Consider the following 20,796-nt stretch of genomic DNA (forward strand, 5'->3'; position numbering starts at 1 on the left):
TGGTCCGTAGTTTCGACATCATTTTCACAGAATGTACACGTATTAACATCTATACCAAAGCGAAGTCTCAGTAATTCTTTAGAGGGGTAAATGTTGTTCATTACCTTAAAATGTGTTTCTTTCACTTTAGGAGGTATAGGGAGTGTTAGATACATTGTTCTAAGTTTAGTGACTGAAACTTTATCACATTTTTGTAAAATGTTATTTTTATTTTGGCTGTTAGGGTAAAGATATTCAATAAAACAATTCCAAATATAGTGGTTAGTGCATTTTTTATCCAAAACAGAGATTCCTTGAATTGAAAGTGGGGCTGATTGTGGATGAATCGGATAATATTCCAAAATGTTTCTTGTTAGAGAAACAAAACCTTGGGGTAGTGCTCTATGTAATTTAGAAAAGTCAGATTTTAAGGGTTTGAAATTATGTTTGATGCAAAATTGTTCAAAATTAAAAAAATGTCCATCGGTATCCATTAAGTCGGCCATGGACCATATGTTTTCCCCATACTAATCTTCAAAGAAGAGAGATCTGTTGCGGTGCAAAATATATCGGTTGTTCCAGAGTATTGATGTGTGGGGTGAGAAGTTATGCACGTATAACATTTTCCAATACAAGAGTATTTGTTTGTGAAACTCTGACAATGATATAGGTAAATTGTTAACATTAAAGTCCGCTCTAAGAAGAAATTCTAATCCTCCAATGTTCTTAAACAAGGTCTTTGGAATACAATACCAGAAGGAGTTGCTGTGTTTGATCCAAGATTTTCAACGTATTCTACTCACTGCTGCGTATGCAGATTAAGGGATGCTACCATTAAACCAGTTCCGGTTTCACAAGCCCATTTCCACCATAAATTATTCAATGTGCAATTGTACTGTAGCTCAGCATGACCGGCGTAAGCCAAACCTGCCTGAGCGAGGACTTGCATTCCAGTGCAAGCTACTGGGACCATGCACCTTCATTAGTGGGGAGGGGAAATCCGAAGAAAACATGCCTGAACATGCCTCCAATACTCAACCACTGGAAAAAATCAATTGTAGGTGTATGCAGGTAGAACTAAGAATTATTAGGACTCAGAGGTTTTAGCAATACCTTGAACTGTACGCCATCATTTTACAATCGTTTTGGCCGGACTTGTTTTATGTTACAATATTTGAAACATCTTCAAAAGGCCTTGATGTAATCTTCGTGACCGAATTGAGGCCGCGTTATGCCCATTAGTTGTCTTTTGACGTGAGCGTTCTCGTTATTCCCATGCTCCAGGAGGATAGCCTTATGTTCTAGTGGGTCCTGGATGTGCACGTCTATCTCGTTCACCAAAATCCACTCACCGACCGCTCATTAGCAGATCAGTGACCTTTTAGTGAAAGTTGGAGCAGACACATGATATTTAGTGCAAAACACAATAAAAGATTCAAACAAAAACTCAAATATAGAGGATAAAATTACATTTAGCTGACTACATGATTATCTGCACTGTCTACATCTGATCCTCTCTGCTCATCAAATGAGGGATCTTTTCTGGGTGACGTCAGCAATCTTAAGCTATAGTAAGCAATGCAAAGTTCCTGGAGCTCTGGTGACTGAAGCACACAAGTGGAATAGGATCAAGGCCGTTTGGTTAATAATGTTCGCATTCACACACTAAGTTGGGAATTTGTGTGGCTGAATAGAATAAAAGGTTCTCTCTCATGAAGCTTATCGTGACGCAGAAGCTATAACTCTGCTTTGCAGTTGAGTTGAGAAGGGGGAAACGATGGTCACAGCTGCTGCGTAAGGTTGACGCCTTTAGTATCACAGCGAAAAAACGCTCATCTTCAAAGTGGTGTGCATAATGTTGAGTTTCCCATCTTATTCTCTAGAGATTTGCTACCATCTGCTGCAGCCTGGGCCTATCATGAAACTGAAACTTGCGAAAAAAGATTATATATTTCATAGTATTTAATAAACCAAAAAAAGCCCACAACCCACGTTAAAACTAAGTTTCTGATTTGTGTTAAATCATGTTGGTTTCAGGCAAGGTGGACAATAAACAGTGAGTAGACATTCTGATCTCTTTTTAAAACCTCCTACATGGCTAGATGTCATGATATTTATCTAGCCAGCTAAGCGATTGATTGAAAGCCATGGATATTTATCTAATGCAAATTTGAAGCTGGCAAACGTTAACTTACAAAGCAAACATTTTGTAACTTGCCATTCTCAATTACATATCCTTATTGAGATTAATATGTGCCAACGAAGTTAATTACAAGTCACAAGGCAAAATTACAACATAACCGATTTCCTTTTAAGGGCAAAGCAAGATGATTATCTCATTCTCCACCGTAATCATGGCCCCTTGGTGGCAGTATATCTCCGACACGATCGTTTGTAGACCGCCATGAGTGATACCAAAGAAGAAAAACATGTTATTGCTAGCTTTAGGTAGCGTGGCTGCAGTCATATCAAGGAGTGTATAGTTAAAGACCTGTGTATTACAACTAAAATGTCAGTGGTCAATAGCTAATTAACAGGGGACGAGAATGAATCGACAACATGATTCGTGTTATGATTATGGTCACGGAAGGTAAGCTCGCCAACGTTAGCTTAATAACATGTAGTTAATATCACCGCCTGGTTTCTTGCACTGGTGTAGAGTTGTTGCTAATTGACGTATGTATACGTTTTATAAAGATTAACCTACAGGCCAGCAGAATGATGAATGCAGAAGTCAAAGGTGTGCAATCTAATTAATCCTATTATCTGATGTTTATTCGGTTACAGCTTCATACCAACCCTGCGAAGTACAGGTAGGTCCTCCATACCCTAACCGTTCCATTGCTAATTTCTGTCTGATATAGATAGAAAACCCATTCCCTAATTATTATATTATTATCTTGTTTTTCTTTTCAATGTACAAGCTTTATTTTCCCCCACAGAAACCGTCCAAGGTCTCACACAACACACAAAACTCCCAACTGTAAGCCCATCATCTTACAACTCCCAGCAAACACGCAACTCTGAAAAGTATGATTTGCTTGTAATTTATCCAAACTAAGCCAATTTGCTTATTATTTAAACAATTCAAATGTATTAGGCATTTTCCTGGAAAAAGTGATTATACTCATTTGGAATGTTTATTTATGTATGTAGACATGGTCTACTCCTAGTGCTCGCACCATTTTTAAGGGGAAATTGCACAAGACCTAAGATGCATTTATGTTTGTTTTTCCTCTCCAGAACTGAGCTCTACGATCCATGTGACCCCGGCTCTTCATCGGACTCATCGGAGGTTGAGGTAAAAGTTTGCTGCTTCAGTGATCAAACCTGGCTCGCCGATCAGCCCTGGGGTCCTGTGAAGGGCGATGCAATTAGCCAGCACAGTGCTGATTTAGGGAGTAATCGAGTATGGTTGCCTTGCATCGTCTGTGAGTGTAATTGAGGCCCAAAGCCGGAGAAAGTGTTACTTGTAGTGCTGAAAAGCTTCCTGGTTGAGCAAGCAGTGTAATAATTGATGTCAACCGTCCTGAGACCCCTGGGAGTTGGTGTGCTGCCAGGCCTTAATTAAAATTGGGGGACAAAAATTTAAGAGGATGATGAGGATTGCTCTGGTGCAGTGATGTAATTGTACATTTCTCTGTTTACAGCTGACTAGAAGTCCACCAAGGTTTACCCTGTCTAACTGGGTTACATATCCTAACAATGGTGAATCAGAATGTAGCGGAAGAGGTAAGATTGTCAAACAAATATTTAATCTGATAGTTGTGAATGGATAAAGTAATTGATAGTTAAATGTTCTTTTTTGGTATGGAGACAAATCCAAGTCTCCATCAGAAGTCCCAAGGAAGAGAAGCAGAAGCCCAAATGACGACATAGCCAGGTGAATAACTCGTTTTGATTAGAGGAACCACAATTTGACTTGACTTGTTTTGACTTGCAAGGACCTCCTTGCAGTAATCCATAATAATATTGTTGCAAATCTTACTTATTGGTATCTTTTAGGGATTCTTTCACCTGTGACATGTGTAACTTGGAATTCCCTAAAGCAACCAGCCTTGGGTTGCATTTGAAGTGCAGTGGTCACTGGGAGATCATGGAACATGTCCAGAATCTAAGCGACTACGATGACACCACAGTTGCCTTTTTACATGTGGGTGGAGCAAATGCATTTTCTTTCTGTAACGAAATGTAAGGTCATGAACCTGTGTGAGTCATATAAAAGCTTATTGATTAATGCAAATTATTATAATTTTTTCATTACAGGAGGCTATGTTAGCCAAAGTCCGGCAAGGTGATAAACCTCAGATAAACAAAGAAGCTGTTAGAGGTATCTTAATTTCATTTGAAGGTGTATCCAACCTTCCTACTGTTGTCTCATATGCCTGGCAACCCCGGTTTGGGCCAAATAAGCAACAGTATTATTGACAAAAACCACATTCTCATTTCACAGCAACAACCTTAGACTAATGCCCAGGGACAAAATTACTTTCTGAAGGCTCTGGGATTCAATCTGGAAAACTCATCATTACTGGTTAAATACTCTTAACCCTAAGCAACCTGCTGCTGTCAAAACTGTATACTGTAGTTGCTTATTCTTTCTGCCAAAACCGTGACTCGTGAATTTTAAATGTACTTGTATAAACCACTTACTGCACTTGCACACTTAGCTACATCACACCACTGTCTTTTGCAGCGTTGCAGGACAAGGAATACATAACAGTGGTGGAGATGTTACACTGCGCCCCGTGCCAAGTTTCCCTCTCCATGCATCCTTCGGCTCTGCAGGATCACCTGAGCTCCAAAGACCACCTGAGAAAGAAAATGGTAAGCTGCTGCAGCAGGTGCCACTTGTCAGATCATCAGTTGCCACTTGTCAGATCATCAGTTAATAACTGAAGACATGTTACGAAGAACCGTTCGCTGATATTGTTAGAGAAATCGTGTATGATTAGCTTGGATCTTAGTTAAATCGAGAATGGCTGGTTTTGTTTTTTCAAAGAACCTAAGATTTTAAAGCAAAATACAGTACATGCTAAATCTTTCATGATTGTTCCAATTTTTGTTGTGCGAAAGATTTGGGTTCACTAACTATTGTTTCTTTAATTGACTGTTTATCACTGAAGGAACATAGAGCTAAACAGTTACGGGACAGTGTGAACTTTGCAAAGGCCACCATAAATCAAATGAAGGCTGAGTATGCAAGTTTCCTTGAGGTAAAGTCTTAACAGCCATATACACTTTTACACCAGTGCTATGTGCGATTGTCTGTTTGTTCCATGAATTGTACAAAAATAGTTTTATTTGAATGGAAATGAAGACTTGTTGTATTTCAGGGCAAGGATCCTTTTCAACAGACAACAGAGGGCCTTCAGAAGCAGTAGATTATGTTAGCCAACTGCTAGTATTTACTATGGACAGCCAACAACCACTCATCAAAAACAACTGTAGAAAAAGACCAAATGGACTAACTGACCTGAGCATTGATATGCAGTTTCATTTACCTGTGACACCAATACTGGTACCGAATACCAGTAACTGAATTACATGTAGAGGATGAATCTTAGTTTATTATTTTGTTTAATGTAGAAATTGTTTCATGTAATAACACAGCTAAATGTTACTGAAAAGTAGTTTTTTTTGAACATTTTATTTTTAAACATTTTATTAAAGAATACTTGCAATGTCTTTCCACAATAGGTTTTTGACCCTGAAATAACTTGAAGACCGAAACGCACTCAATTCAGACACTTTCACTTTCCCCACATTGTAATAGACTTAAATTATAATTGATTCAATTTAAAACAAAATTGCCATCAATCAGGCACACATGACCAACTGATGTTGAAGCAGAAACATCGAAACTTGTGCCAATTTATGACCCATCCAATGTACAATGTCTTTTTCCATGACACTCCAAATTTAACTCTGATGCCTCCTGTGCCCTTTGAACCTCCTTGGCAAGGAGATACTCGGGTCAGGGATGTGACCAAGAACCCAGGGGCCAGTCTAATGGCTTCAGACTTTCTCTGCAGAGATCGAAACAACGTATGACATGCCACTTGAGGGACCCTTGGAGTATGAGGGGGGGGGGGGAATCCCAAGTCTGGCAGAAAACTAGGTACCGTTCATCACTGAAAGCCATCTTTACAGTGAAGCATGGTGGTGGGTGCACACAGCCAAAACAATGCTGAACTGGCTTTGGGACTAGACTGAGTGTCCTTGAATGGGCCAGTCAAACCCACGCTTGGAACCACAGAAATCGGTGGAAAGACCTGAAGATTTATTTACAGACGCTCCCATTCAACAAGGCTTGAGGATTTACATGGAAGAATGGGAGACACTGGCCGACTAGATGGATGCTCAAGAAACTGGGATTTCTTGCTGAAGGCAACTGTACTAAATAAAGGGTATGAAAGATTCCAGTTTGTCATTTTCATTAAATTGGCACAGATTTCTGACAGTGTTTTAGCGCTGTCATTATGGGGTATTGTGTGCTCTATGTACTGAGTGTTTGTGTGACTAATATCCACTTTAATATTCTGCAACAGAGATGGTTGAACTGGTTTTACATACTGGTCACGGTGACCACTGTCACTGACAACCTATGTGCCACCACTGATTTAAGGTGTTCTTGTGAGATACACGAGTGAATCCCAGGTTAAACTAGCTGAGATTTCATTACATAGTAAGGTGTCGAGTTTTAGACAACCATTGTACCATTGCAGTGTTCCTCTGTATTCACTAGCTGAGGTATGAATGCATTAAAGAATGCATTACAATGCCAGCATTTGTCCACTGTTATAGGAAACACCCATATGTCAATCCTGATGACTAAACCATACTTTTTTTATTTTATTTATAACATCGCAAAAATGGTTTCAGCGTCATATCCGTATGATATACATTTAAACATAAATTATTTAAAAACACAAAACAGCATTATTTTTGAAACAGTTAAAAAACATTAAATATAGATGACCGTTATTCATGAAGCAACACGCTGTGACCCCAGCATAAAGAACACAATGTGACTGATAAAATCCTTTTCATTTTGGAGTTGGAGCTAATATGCAAATAACTGCAGTATGTTAAAACCCCTGACATCCATTATAAAGGACAAAATATCGTGTTCCACACGCGTACAAGTGTTCTAAAAGTGTGTTGGTGAGAAATAGACATTTTTTCTGCATATCCCACTATCCCTGAAATACCCATGGGGAGTGGGGTCACAACCAGGGATCGGCCATTATTGACAGTGACCCTTGAGCAATTACAGTTAAGTGCCTTGCTCAAGGGCAGATTGAGAGATCACCACGTGGGCTCCGAGAGTCTAACCAGAAATATTTTGGTTACCGGTCCAATGATCTAATGGCTAATTGCTGCCCTCAATGTTTCCAACATCTTGTTCTGTAATTAGCTCACACACCAAACTTAACCATATTGATAGTCATCAACTAATCCTAACCCTTCAGGTAGATTCCCCATCAAAGTACTTCCTTACCCAGAAACCCCTCCCCATAAACAAATGGTAGCAATATGATCATGATTTGAATACATGTTAAAATACAGAAAGAGGATTGTACTTGTCCCGTTTTCATGTTTTCATGTCTAGTATAAATGTAAATATATCAATGTACAGAGAAAAGGTGCTCCCGAACTGGACCAAATGGACAGAGATTTTAGGAATCTGAGGTAAGAGTTGTCTCCGTTGAAAATGAGTTCCACACTACGTTACTGCTAGACTCGCGAGGTAGCTCGCTCTCGCTAACCTGCATAAATAATATGTATCCCTGTCATTTGAATGGGTAAGTGTCCAAACTTTTGACTGGAACTGTATATCATTTATGTAAGCTTCTGAGATCCGGCTGGCTCACTGCATAAACACCAGAAATGAGTCAGACAAAATGGAGTCATATTCCAAACAAGGGACATTTTAAAATGCTGATAAAAACGTAACAATATCCAAAAAAACAGAACGTTTTAAGAGATTGGGTAGTCAAACTACCAAAAGCATTTTTCAATTGCCAATTATGATTATTAAAAAACTGTGAAGGAACATCCAATGTACAAACACATACACGCAACTGAAGGAAAATTTAGATTTTTTTTTGTTGTTTTTTTTAAACTAGGTCCCCTTGGCTTAGGAGGCAGTGTTAGTTGCCAGTGATGAAGTCTGTCTTTCAGTGGGGGAGGAGGGGTTCTTGGGCATTGAGGTGATCTCCCTCATGCCTGCCCCAGTGTGGGGCACACTGGTGTTCATTATGTGCCTTTGTAGGTGCTTTATCCAGTCCTCCTGCACCGACAAGGGACCCTGGAAGACTAGGTCACAGAATCTGCAAACAGAATTTGAACAATCTAAGAACCCTGTAAAGACTTGGCACTGACTGTAAAGTGTGGTTCTTAACCCATTATCTTAGAACTAATATATTGGATAAAGCTTCGCCCCACCTTAACATCTGAGTACTGTTTATTCACGCTTTAAGTTATTTAAGCATTTTATCCTCACTTGGACAGGAAACTAGTCAAATATCTTCAATTTTACCCCCTTTTTCGCAAGTATCCAATTCTAATGTACAACCTTGTGTCACTGCTACAACAGTCCTGCGGGTTTGGGAGTCACCGATCACCACAGGCTTCCTCTGAGACCTGTCCGAACAGCCGTTCTGCTACTTTACACCCCCTCCCGTAACCAGGAAGTCAATCTGAGCCAACACGTCCAAGGAAACGCTCACTCACATTGCCTTATTCATAGCCAGGTTAGAGGTGCTCGCCAGAGATGTTGCTAGAATGCAGCGGCACAAGGAAATCCCCTATGACGGCTCTTGCCCAATATACGCTGCCCAATGGGACCCCCCCCCCCCCCCGGCCACAATCGACAATGGTGTGACCGGGGTCTGAACCCGCGCCATAGCAACGTGATTACACTTGCAAGGCAAGTGCGTAGACCAGTGAGCCACTCGGGAGTACGGTTATAGAGTTTTTGCTGAAAGAGCAGTAGGTAGGATATGGACCCATGCTGCAGCAGTACATGTTCATGGAGGCAGCTGCTTAGACCGCTGGACGGCCCTAGACCAGAATATCCGAGTACCGTTTAACCTTGTAGCAGAAATGTCAAGGAACAGTTTTAACCATGGATATACACTATGGTATGTGCTCAAACATTGTGACTCGATGATGAGGAAAAATTTCATACCTGCAGGTTAGTCTATACATCTCCTCTGGTGCGTGGGGCGTAGTGAGGGACAACTTCTTCTTGGAACCAGGCCTCGACCTCTGCCTCCTCTGTTTACAGTCATATGCTGAAACAACAGGAACAGGTCAATTTGGTCGCGTGAACTCACCACGCTGTGATCTTACTACGTGCCACTGACGACGAGGAGACCCTTACTTGTTCCCTCCAGCAAGGCAGTCCTCTTTCGTTTTGCATATGCCCGCAGGTGATTGGACAGACTAACCCCGCTGTGGAAGGTTGCATTGCAATGGACACACACCTTCCTGTTGAATTCCCCCTTTTCTGTTAAAACAACATTCAGTCACACTGTGTCAGCTGTGGGCATGCAGACATACACTGTAAAAATTAATGTGTCCTTCATATCATTAAACACTAACATAGAAATGTAACCGATAGAATGGTTGTACTCATTAAAGTGCAATGAGTGGACTGGGATAGAGGTGCCAGGGCCATTCTATTGATCATTTCTCTATGGGTTAACATCCCTCATCCGCCTCACCTGATGTGGAGTTTGGCAGTGATGAGTTGACTTGTGCTCCTCTACTGTGCTCGCTGGTCGGGGGACCGGCCAGGGCATTTCTTGCCGTTACAGAGGAAGTCCTAAATTTTGAGTCCTCCTGACACTTCCTCTTCTTCAGAATTCCTATCAAGGCACTCGAGAGTGATCCTTTCATCTCCATCTTAGTCTCTCCTTGCTTCTTTTCCAGTGTCTTCCCTGGTAGAGAGTACGTGGGCTCCGGCTGTTTGGCATCGTTGTAGAGGTTCTGGATGATATTCTGTTTAGGCGGTGTCAGGTGATTGGAGGCGGCCTGCTTTGAGGGGATTCTGGAATGGGAAAAGTTCCTTTTCTTGCCTAGGATCTGCAGAGCTCTCTGGAACTCCCTCTTGTCACGCATCAGTTCCCGCAGCAGCAACATTGGGGACTTGGACTTCGTGGCGATGGTTTTGCCAAGCCGTTTTAGGTGGCCCCGAATGTGGTTAGACAGCCCAGTCTTATTATCGAAAGAGTCTCCACATAATGGGCAGGAGTGCCCTCGGACCAGAGGTTCCTCAGAGCCCAACTTGTGCGCTGAAATATAGTAGATACAGAAATACCTGGTCACCATTTCATTGGGTGCAGAGGACATTAACATCCATTCTTGTTCAAAATTAAAAACATTTATGGAATACATGCGTTAGCGGTGTGCTCAATCCTGTCAAATGTGGCATGTTGGGGCTGCTAAAGTAATTATTTTCAAGGTGTGATAATTCAGGTACCAGTATGACACAAAAATACATCGTAATGAGACAACCAACAGATATCAAATGACTCATGATTTTGACAATGACACTTAAGATCTCAAATTCTGCAAACCTGGTGTCCTCTTTTCCCTTATATATTTTCCCTAATATTTTGTTTCTTTCAATGAGCTAACAACAACCATACCAATCTCTTCTCGCTCATATGGAAAGAGATTCCACACAAAACCAAGACCAAAGAAATACTTTCACAAAATGAAATACCTAGAATGGTGCTTTGGAGGAGGAGTTGTTGAAATGTTTGACATTTGTAATGGAAAACACAAGATAAATATTTGTTTGAAGGTCACATGACATTTTGGGCATACCCAGGCTAGAAACTCCATAATGTTATATGTGTGCTGTCATTTAAAAAAATAACTGTTCTGTTGTATGGGTAGTACTGTATGTAATCTTTAAATAAAAAAATCATGATCATAAAGGAAACGGCCAACTTAACTAGCAAATAATTGAATATAGTAAGCATAATATTCTGCAAGCTCACAAAGAGTGGGATCTCTGCTAGTTTGAAAGTTGTGGCTTATTTTATTCATAGAATGTAGCATAGTAGGCAATGTTATTTATCATAGCCTTTATTTGACTGCATATCATTGCATATCCTGCAAATCTCCAGCAGAGAGCAACTGAATTTTGAATATATTTTTTAATCACTGTTTAATGTTTCTAAATTGGATCCAACAGGAGACCGGTAGTGTCAGGCATGGATTAATTCACACACAGCTGCTCATGATTGTGATAAAGGTACAATGTTATTGGTCAGTACACTTCAAACTGTCTGTATATTCAGAATATTCATGTCCTGGCACACAGGACACCGGTCACAATGAAAAACAAAATTGGCAAAACCTTATTAGAAGCGTTGCACAGTTCTCCACAACCAGCTTTTTCACAAAAGCAGAATGTTAGAAATTTTGGCTAATAATATGTATTATTTTATTAGTCTTTTTAACAGAAATGACAGGACCCTCCCCTCTGACCGTTTACTCCACTATATTCTGAGAAGCAGGAGTGTGAGAATGTGAGCAGAAAGATAAGGGAAACAACTGTAAATTATTTGGCAAGACTCAGTGTACAATAGGAGAAAATAAAAAAGGGGTTTGTTTCCTGTCCTATAATTCCCCCCCCCCCCTAACCCACACTGGCATGCTATGCTTAACCTGCAAAAATACTGAAATTGCTGATGAATTTTAATGATTTATAAATGAAAATGTTGCATTGTTTGATATTTTATTTCAAAACAATGATATTCAAAATTAATTATTGTGAGATGACATTGGTTTTATGAAATATTTGTCAGAAAAATGCAAAACAGCTTGCACATGTATTCAACCACTTGTGTAAACTCCCAGTTTACACAGATTAAATACACTGCTAAAAAGAATGAAGGGAATGCGTAATCATCACAGTATAACACCAAGTCTATTAAACTTCAGGGATATTAATCTGTCCAGTTAGGAAGCATAATCGATTGTGAAGCAATGTCACTTGTTTTGGTGCAAATTAAAATGACAACAGGTGCACTGGAGAGGAAGACAAACAGCAAGACAACCCCCAAAAGGGAATGGTTTAGCAGGTGGTGGCCACAGACAATTGCTCTCTCTTTATCCTTCCTGGCTGACTCTTCTCTAGTTTAGCATTTTGCCAGTGTCCTTGTCACTACTGGTAGCATGAGGTGGTACCTGCAGCCCATTCAGGTAGCACAGTTAGTCCAGCTTTTCCAGGATGGCACATCCATACGTGCCGTCGCAAGAAGGTTTGCTGTGTCTCCCAGTACAGTCTCAAGAGCATGGAGGAGACGCCAGGAGATGGACCGTTACACAAGGAGAGCAGGACAGGGCAGCAGAAGGGCATCAACCCAGCAGCAGGACCTGTATCTGCACCTTTGGTCCCACCTGTAGTGGGACTTGCGCTCACACCCCAGCACCGTGCAGCTCGATTGGCATTCGCCAGAGAACACCAGAATTTTCAGGTCTGCCATTGGCACCCCGTTCTCTTCACAGATGAGAGCATGTTCAGACTGAGCACATGTGACAGACATTAAAGAGTCAGGAGACTCCGGGATGAAATCCTCAGACCCATCGTCAGACTTTACGCTGGTGCTGTGGGCCGTGGATTGCTCCTGGTGCCGGACAATGCCCGGGCCTCATGTGGCCAGAGTGTGTAGGCAGTTCCTGGATGACGAAGGCATTAATGCCACTGACTGGCCCTTATGTTCCCCAGACCTGAATTCAGCTGACAACCTTGGCGACGTTATGTATTGGTGCATCCACCGCCACCAAGTAGCACCACTGACTGCCCAGGAGATCACGATGATCCCTGTTCCAAATCTGGGAAGAGATCCCCCAGGACACCATCCGCTGTCTCATCAGGAGCATGTCCAGACGCTGTCGGTATTGCATACAGGCCCGTTGGCTCCACACAACACATTACTGAGTCACATTATGCGTTGCTGTGATGAAATTCAGTTGGAACAGCCTGTGAGGTCAACTGTTTACTTAGATTTTTGGTGTGAGTTTGAATCCAGCCCTGCATCGGACGTCATTTTGTTCTCAACAAATTGCACAATGTACAGTAAAGATTTTGATTTTTAAAATATTTAGTTCATCGAGACCCAATGTGTTCCCTTAAGTTTTTTGAGCAGTGTATATTACCCTAACAAAGGTAGATGCTTTGGCATTGGCCTCCCCATGTGAACCGCTAAACTTGCTGTCACATTACTGAAAAAAACTTTTGAAGGATCATTCGTCAGGCTATGAATCTAAAGAAAAAATAAGAAAAAATAGCATTCTAGAGAATGGTGAGATCATGTAATAGGTGTTATAGAAATACTAAGTGTTTACATATTCTAGTGAGCACAGTTGGATCAATAATTAGGAAGTGGAAGCTGCATCACACCACCCAGGCATTGCAACAAACAGTTCTTTACAACTCAGCACTTACACAAGAAGTAGATTTGTAACAGAAGCCTCATAGAGGCCAAAAATCACTTTGAAGGAGGTACAGTGGTTGGGAGTGGAATAATGGCGCACCGGTCAACCAGTTGCAAGAAAGAAGCTGTTACAAAAGTACTATCTGAAAGCCTGAGAGTGACCCAGCTGCAATGTGCAAAAGGTTTTCTGGTCAGATAAAACCAAAATAATATACATACGCTATAAGTACGCAAACCTAACACTGCCCATGCCTCAACAAAAAACATTACTAGAGTGAAGTATGTTGGTGGCAGCAACATGCTGTGGGGATGCTTCTCATCAGCAGGTAATTGGCATCTTGTTAAAACTAAAGTATGGACGAAGCAAAATATAGGGAAATACTGCAGATAAGTGTGGGAGGAAATACACCTTTCCCAAGCACATTTCCTAAGCAATGTTGAAGTGGCTCGAGATAAAATAGATAAATGTCCTACAATGGCCAAGTGAAAGTCCTTATCTCAATCCATTTGAGAATCTGTAGCACTATTAGAAAATTGCAGTCCACAAGTGTTGTCCAACCACAGTGATGTAGTGTGCAGGATTTGGTTTTCACCTAACATAGCGCTCTGCATTGACGATTAAAAACCTGTTTTTTGATCTCATCAGATAATATAATCTTCTTGCACTTGGTCTGAGTCTCCCACATACTTGGCAAACTCTAGCTAAGATCTCGTGTGAGCGGTTTTCTTTTTCCCACATTTGTAAAGCACCTGCTACTGTTGCACGGTGTCTCCCAGCTCAGCCGCGGAAGACTTTAACTCCTTTGTGGATGCCATGTGCTCCTGGTGGCCAGCCTGACTAGTGCCTTTCTTGCCCTGATACTGAGTTTTGGAAAATGGAAGATCCTTATTCCGGATTTGCTTTGAATGTTCCTTTGTCTTCATGATAATTGTTGTTTGGAATTGTACTAACCAACTGTGGGACCTCTCAGAAAGAGGTACACAACTTGAAATAATGTAAAACATGATTGCACACAGGTGGATTCCATTCAAATAATTGTGTGATTAAAGACAATTAGTTGAACCATAGCTCATTCAGGTGTCATAGCAAAGGGAAAGATTACTAATGCAATGATTTCATATTTGTCATGCTGTAACATAAAACAACAAAGTCCAAGAGGGCTGAATACTTTTGAGAACCACTGTATTTATGCATGCGTGTGTATATGATACTTTATCCTTTCAAACGTCCTAAGATCCTGGTATTCAACCATGAATGTTGTAAAACAGTGATCTGGGAAAGTATGTTCAGATTCAGGCTGTGGCGTTCAGGAATTGCTCATGCAATCTCCCAAGGAAACCATTCCCCACATTACACCATTGCCAACTGGCAAGGTGTGATGCAACCGGAACCAGAATCCACTGGATTGGACAATGGTTTTCCACTCCTGACTTGTTCAGTGTTAATAACTCTGCTAGAGCAGCTTGTCCTGGTTTTCAGCTGACAAGAATGGAGCCTACTGTGGTTGCCTGCCGCAATAGTCTGGCTGTGACAAGGACTGATGAGTTGTGCGATCCGAGATGCCGCTCCTCATGCCACTGTGTTACTGCACCAGTTTCTGGCCTGCCTGTTACCTTATGCCTCTCATCATCACCAAGCCGTTTGCCACCTGCAAGAATTCCACTAACTGGGTGTTCTACGTTTGTTGCACCATTCTCAGTAAACCATAGACTAGGGCTGCCCAAACAAGTTACTGTAAAGCTACCACGCTTGAGGTTCTCTCCAAACCCAAATTTAGTGTACCTGATTGTAATAATTATCTTGGCAAAATGCTAAATTGGGTTAGTCACAACAGCGGTTGGAGAGAACCTACAGCATAGTTACTGCCTTGGCCCAGTTGTATGTTGAAAGCCTAGAAGGGGATCCATTTGTAATATACAAGAACTGGTGCGTCTAGCACAGATGATCCTACTACGCTCAAGGTAAAATAAGCAACTGAGTCCCATTCTAACGTTCAATCAAACAGTAACTAAAAGACTAGATGCCTGTGTGCTTGCTATATATAGTAGGTAACGGTCACTCAATGTCAACAGAAGCAATCAATTTGTGGAACTTGGTGTACTTTATAAATTGGCTACCTCAGTGTAGTATATGAATAGGTCATTATTTTTGACAAAGTAAAAAATGATTTACTTCTCATTAAGTATTTCACCTTAAAGTGTTGAATCCCAAAATGTCCCCTTGGATTTTTGCTGGGGAGACAACTTATTTTCCTGTTATTTTTCCAATCAGGGCTGGGTTTTATTAAAAGGGGATATTTAACTGAAACCATGTTTTTCTGTCTGTTAGGTGTGCTAGGTTTCCTTTGATGATTCATCAAAACACTTACTTGGGCTAGCTATCTATGCCAAACTGCACTGCCCTATGCTGGACTCCCGGGCACTGTCATTATGCCGCAACCAGGATTCAAACACCTGCCAGAAATTTTGCAGATGTAGATTAAATCAATTGAATACACTGTCAAGTTTAATTTACTACTTTACGTTGATAATTTTCTATTTAGATAGCGTTGATGCAGCTATAGCCTACGTAATTGCAAACCGAGAGAAAGAATAATAGGCTATTGCATAGGCGAATGTCTTTTTCAGTGTTAATATTAATGATGCCTGGAATCCAACAGTTCCAGTTAAATTTTCTAACAGCCAGAACCAATCCTAAACAGCTGAGATGCGTTTCAGCAAGTGAATGTTTGTTAATTATCACGTACACGTCAAGGCGCTTAAGCGGGCCTCGTTCACAGAGGTTTGCATAGGTGAATGCTTTGGTTTTCTGTCAGTTTAATAGCGGATAACCTTTCGCGATGTGTTATCATTCCGTGTACCACCGATATTTACTGCTCGTACAATCAGCGTTTGTTTGACGCACAGCGTCACACAAAACACACAACGCGTTGTTAAGAATTGGGAGGTGCGCACGAAAGCTCCTACGCCAGCCTCTGCGGGCTGCGGTTATCCAAAACCACTTTCTCTGCGGCGCATTGCAGAGCCGTCTACAGAGAAGCACAAACGAAGCTTCGGCAAATAAAACATTACCAGCCCAATTTATCAATCTGTATTAACAACCTGCATTAGTCTTTGGATATGCAAGCTAAACAATAACTGCTGGTCTAGAACAGGAATTAAGACAACTAAGCTCCCCTGTTGCACCATGGTTAGTGGTCATGGTTTTGACTATTAATGTTTTGATGATTTTGCATTGCCCCAGGCAAGCACTGTTTGCTTTTAACTCTTCTAATGTATTTGTCCTGAAGTTACTACGTGGCAAAATGTAATTTTCAAATGCTTTAAAACAGTCCCTACAATTTAGATAGTGTTGATACAGCCGGCTACTGTGTATCTCAGCAGGTAACATTGTTGTTATTTATCCCATCCACTTTAATATAACTTCCCCACCTCAATCCATTAATAAATTTTAGCAACGTGCATCTGTTTTTGGATTTGAAATCTAAACAAGAATTTACAAATTTAAGAATTATGATAAATTAGGAAATAAAAATGTTGATGAATCAGAACATTATCATGAATCAAATTAAATATATGATAATACATGATAAATAAACCAAATAAATGTTTACCTTTTTTCAATCGTCGCATTGCTACCATCTTTCGGCGAATGCGAGGTTTCCTGTCTTGAGAAGCCACCTGCTCCCGAGACACCACATGACGTGCATTGTAGCTCAGTCCAACCCTATGCAGATGCCCTCTCACATGATTGGATAACCCTACACCTGACTCAAACACAGCAGGACAGTAAGGACAGGTCTTCCGCTCTGCACCCCCTTCTGAATCAGGATCTGAAAAAGATTTGCCTAATGGAACAGAACTGGACTCCATGGTCTCTCCAAAGATCTGTGTTTCAATGGACTCCTCTTTGACAACAGTCTTCTGCAAGAGTCTTTCGTGGCCTCTCTCAAAAAGGTCTTCAGATGTTCCAGGGACTCCCCTTATGGACATTCTTTTGTTAAAGGAATGAATGTTACCAATGTAGAGCTTTTCCTGCTTTATTTCACTTTCATCAAGACATTTAGTGTCAGTATCTGTGTCATAGTCACTATATTGGAAGCCTTCCTTATCATCGTGGTCTTCCATCTCCTCTGCGATATTTTGCATCTTTGGACTTTGCAAGTTTTTTGGTAAAATGAAGCAAGAGTCCTGGTCAACAGTATTGCGATAAGGGGTAGACATTTTTCTTTTGGAAGGAGACTTTTTCATCACTGGCTTTTCAACAACAAGTTTAGAAACATTCTTGCTGTTGAGGTTTGCACTAATATTGCCACTTAAACTGGAATCATGGCTGGAATTGAAGATATTATTCTCCAACTTAGATGCCAACAAATGTTTGCGGCTTTTTGAGGGAGAATTGGTATTTTCTGAAATTCCTGACAGTGTTCGTCCAAAATCACTATTGTCCCCATTTGTCTTCTCAACAAAAGAAAAGCCAGCAGTGACATCCATTTTGTCATTCCTCTGCTTGTCATGTCTTTGCCGAGACAATAGATTATTTATTGACTTGTCAAGTTTTGACTCTGTGGGTTGAGTTTTGAAGCCTCTGTTTACTCTGTGAACAATCTTATCCTTTTTGAAAAGATCAGAAATGTCATTTGAATCAGAGGGCAAATCGGTTCTTTTTCTAAAAGCCTGTTTTTTCACAGAGAATTTTGATGTCAACTCTGAAGAAATGGGATCTACTTTCTGGGATTTTCTAATGGGAAAATGCTTCTCAGGACGTGGTTGTTCACACTCATTTTTTTCATATTCCTCGAATGTCTGATTATGACGAATCTCAAGATGATTTTTAAAGACCCTTTTGCTTGAGGTGCCATAAGAACAAATATTACATGAGTACGAATGAGGTGTTTCATTGTCTTCCTTTGACTTACATTCCTCTGTGGACTCTTCTCTCTTTTTACACAGCCTATGCTCTTTGTTTACATGCCTCTCAAGTTCAAACACTGTCACAGCCATGTAATTACACTTCTTACAGTCGTAGTACCGCTTATCCTTCTCATGAGTCTTGGCATGTTGAACAAAAGTGTTCGGACAATTTGTTCCAAAAGTGCACTGGGGGCACTGTAGTCTTGCATCCGTGCCCTCGTCCTTCAATTCATTCATGCCCTTGATCTCCTCCATGAGTCTCTCTCTCCTTTCCTGGTGAGTGGTCATGTGTCGAAGAAGGGAATTGCGAAAACGGAAAGACTGTCCACACTCCCTGCATATGAAAGGCTTTGGCATGTTGATCGGACTGGGCTGATCTGTGTGAGTCCTCATGTGCCGGTGCAAATGATTCTTCTCCTTGAAATTGATGGTACATTTTGTGCAGGGATAAAACAATGGCTCCTTCTCCGAAGAAGAGGCTGTCCTTTTCTGTGGCGTAAGGCTGTGAGCCACGCTTGTCTCACACGAACTTCTGGTTGGGGCGCTGAAAATAATTTGCTTTATGGCCTCTACAGTTCCATTGGGATATGATGCCTTCTTTGCTGCGGGAGACCGAGGTTTGGAGTGTTTTCGTAATGAGCGGACTTTGTTGATGGGAACAGGGTCTTCGTGATCATCCTCTTCAAATAAGTCATTTGTTGACTTGAGGCTTGAATCAGAGTAAAGCTCCTCTGAGGGATCTACCATGACTACCATGTCCATTTTGCGTTTTCTTCTCCTTTGGTTATTTGGGGGAGGATCTGCCTTTGGTTGCTCCTCCACAGGAGAATCATCATGGTTGTCCCACAGAAATTGCATGAATTCTCTCTGAGGGTCCCAGTTCAGTGGACCTTCATAATTATCAATTGAATTCTCAGAAGATTCCACATCGAAACCCCATATCCCTGTAGTGTCAATGTCTTGCACAGTCTTCAATTGAGTAATACTCTTTTCTTCTTTGTCTGTCGACGAGCTGTTGAGCTCATCTGATTCGAAGGCTTGGTGCGAAGAAGGTCCATTCACAGACAAGACATTTGAGTTTGAGAGAACATCAAGGACACTGCTATTTTCTCTCAGGGGAGAAGTCTGAGGCCTGTCCAGTGTTTCCACAAACAAGGGCAGCTGATTTTTCACTGGATCCTGAAGAAGACATAGAGTGTCGATCACAGGATCAGGATCTTTCTCCTCCTCATCCATGTCAGTCAGAGCAGACATGTCTGTGGCTGAACTCTAGGAAAGAAAATTAAACAGATCAGGAAGACGTTCCCTCTCCCCATCAGTCATCTGAGTGGTGCACTTTAGCTTAATATGGTGTTGCTCCTTTAAGAACTCTCTAGCACCACCACTAGTGCTTATTGGGGCATAGCCAAAAGAACCCAGTGCAACTTGCTTTCTAAAAGGTGCTGCAAAATATAATCTGTTCTACTACAGCAATTTGAGTAAAATTTGTATATACAATTATTCTGCTATCATTTGTTGACCTTTTTAAGATATGGTAGTTGTCTTCTGTAACCTACAAATAAAATGACAACTTTGCAGAAATTGACTGTCCATTTTGTATAATATATATATAAAAATAGTTTTTATCTTAATTCATACTATCCTCACCAATGTCTGGTTAGCATTCCAAATATGACTTTCAACTCTCCAAGTTTTCAGCTAAACACTGATGAAAGAATGGAGATGAGGAAAAGGATACACTGTAGATTTACCCCTGAGACTTTAAAACTAGTATTTAAAATCAAGTTAAAACACATTTTTTGACAATAACAGAGAGGTGAGCTTGGGCTACTATGAGCATATACCCATTTGAAGGCAATTGTAAAGGCTGCCATAATGTAAGCATCTCGTATCGGAATATGCTTTATATTAAAATGCTAGACGATCACCCCTTATTCAAGACCGATAGGTAACGTTATGACTGTTGATAAGCAGTAGACAGTTCTGCATTCTATGGTTCAAACTTTCTTGCTATGTGTTGCAGCACTGTCACCAACCTATGCAAAGCCAAAACAAACGCAACCCCTTCTTTCAAGAGCACAAACATAGCAAGCTAGTCGGAGTCATAATGGGGGTAAATGGAGCTACAAATGTGCTTTACTTCTCGTTAAATCGTCCTGTTGTTGGATGCTTGCAATACATACCCCGTCCATAATGTTCCATACCAAAACCAAAACCTCAACCAAGACCATACAAAAATTGCCGGATATGTTTGAGCAATACCAAAAGATAAAAATAGTGTTACAGAAGACTTTAAACATTACCTTTAAACGGTGTGAATGCTAACGATATGCACTTTAATCGTTGCATTGAATTATTGCTCACTTTCGTCTTCCATCCATTCCACAGTCGCCATTTTCCTTGATGGGTCTACGTAGGTTAAACCATTTTTGTGAGGGAA

The 20,796-nt window shown here is 40.9% G+C and overlaps 2 protein-coding genes across 3 annotated transcripts; one reads left to right on the forward strand and one right to left on the reverse strand.

Annotated features, from left to right (window-relative positions):
• Window positions 1-1,870: 1,870 nt before the first annotated feature.
• znf326 (zinc finger protein 326) lies at window positions 1,871-6,400 on the forward strand. 2 transcript variants are annotated; one of them, XM_020044435.2, is made up of 11 exons: window positions 1,871-2,035; window positions 2,767-2,792; window positions 2,922-3,009; window positions 3,223-3,280; window positions 3,630-3,711; window positions 3,796-3,862; window positions 3,985-4,132; window positions 4,246-4,309; window positions 4,676-4,806; window positions 5,106-5,195; window positions 5,316-6,400. In XM_020044435.2, the coding sequence occupies exons 1-11, from the start codon at window positions 2,004-2,006 to the stop codon at window positions 5,361-5,363; spliced, it is 834 nt and encodes a 277-aa protein (XP_019899994.2). In that variant the 5' UTR covers window positions 1,871-2,003; the 3' UTR covers window positions 5,364-6,400. The 2 variants fall into 2 exon arrangements, with proteins under 2 accessions (XP_019899994.2, XP_010891788.2); XM_010893486.3 differs by lacking the exon at window positions 1,871-2,035 and adding an exon at window positions 2,336-2,569.
• A 410-nt stretch (window positions 6,401-6,810) lies between these two features.
• znf644a (zinc finger protein 644a) lies at window positions 6,811-20,765 on the reverse strand. The gene is made up of 6 exons (XM_010893507.4): window positions 20,660-20,765; window positions 17,057-19,625; window positions 9,714-10,283; window positions 9,371-9,496; window positions 9,176-9,281; window positions 6,811-8,315 (listed from the first exon to the last, which is right to left on the reverse strand). The coding sequence occupies exons 2-6, from the start codon at window positions 19,608-19,610 to the stop codon at window positions 8,123-8,125; spliced, it is 3,549 nt and encodes a 1,182-aa protein (XP_010891809.2). The 5' UTR covers window positions 19,611-19,625; window positions 20,660-20,765; the 3' UTR covers window positions 6,811-8,122.
• Window positions 20,766-20,796: the final 31 nt, after the last annotated feature.

Source organism: Esox lucius, chromosome 3 (genome assembly GCF_011004845.1).
Source record: "Esox lucius isolate fEsoLuc1 chromosome 3, fEsoLuc1.pri, whole genome shotgun sequence".
In the NCBI taxonomy this organism is placed as follows: domain Eukaryota; kingdom Metazoa; phylum Chordata; class Actinopteri; order Esociformes; family Esocidae; genus Esox; species Esox lucius.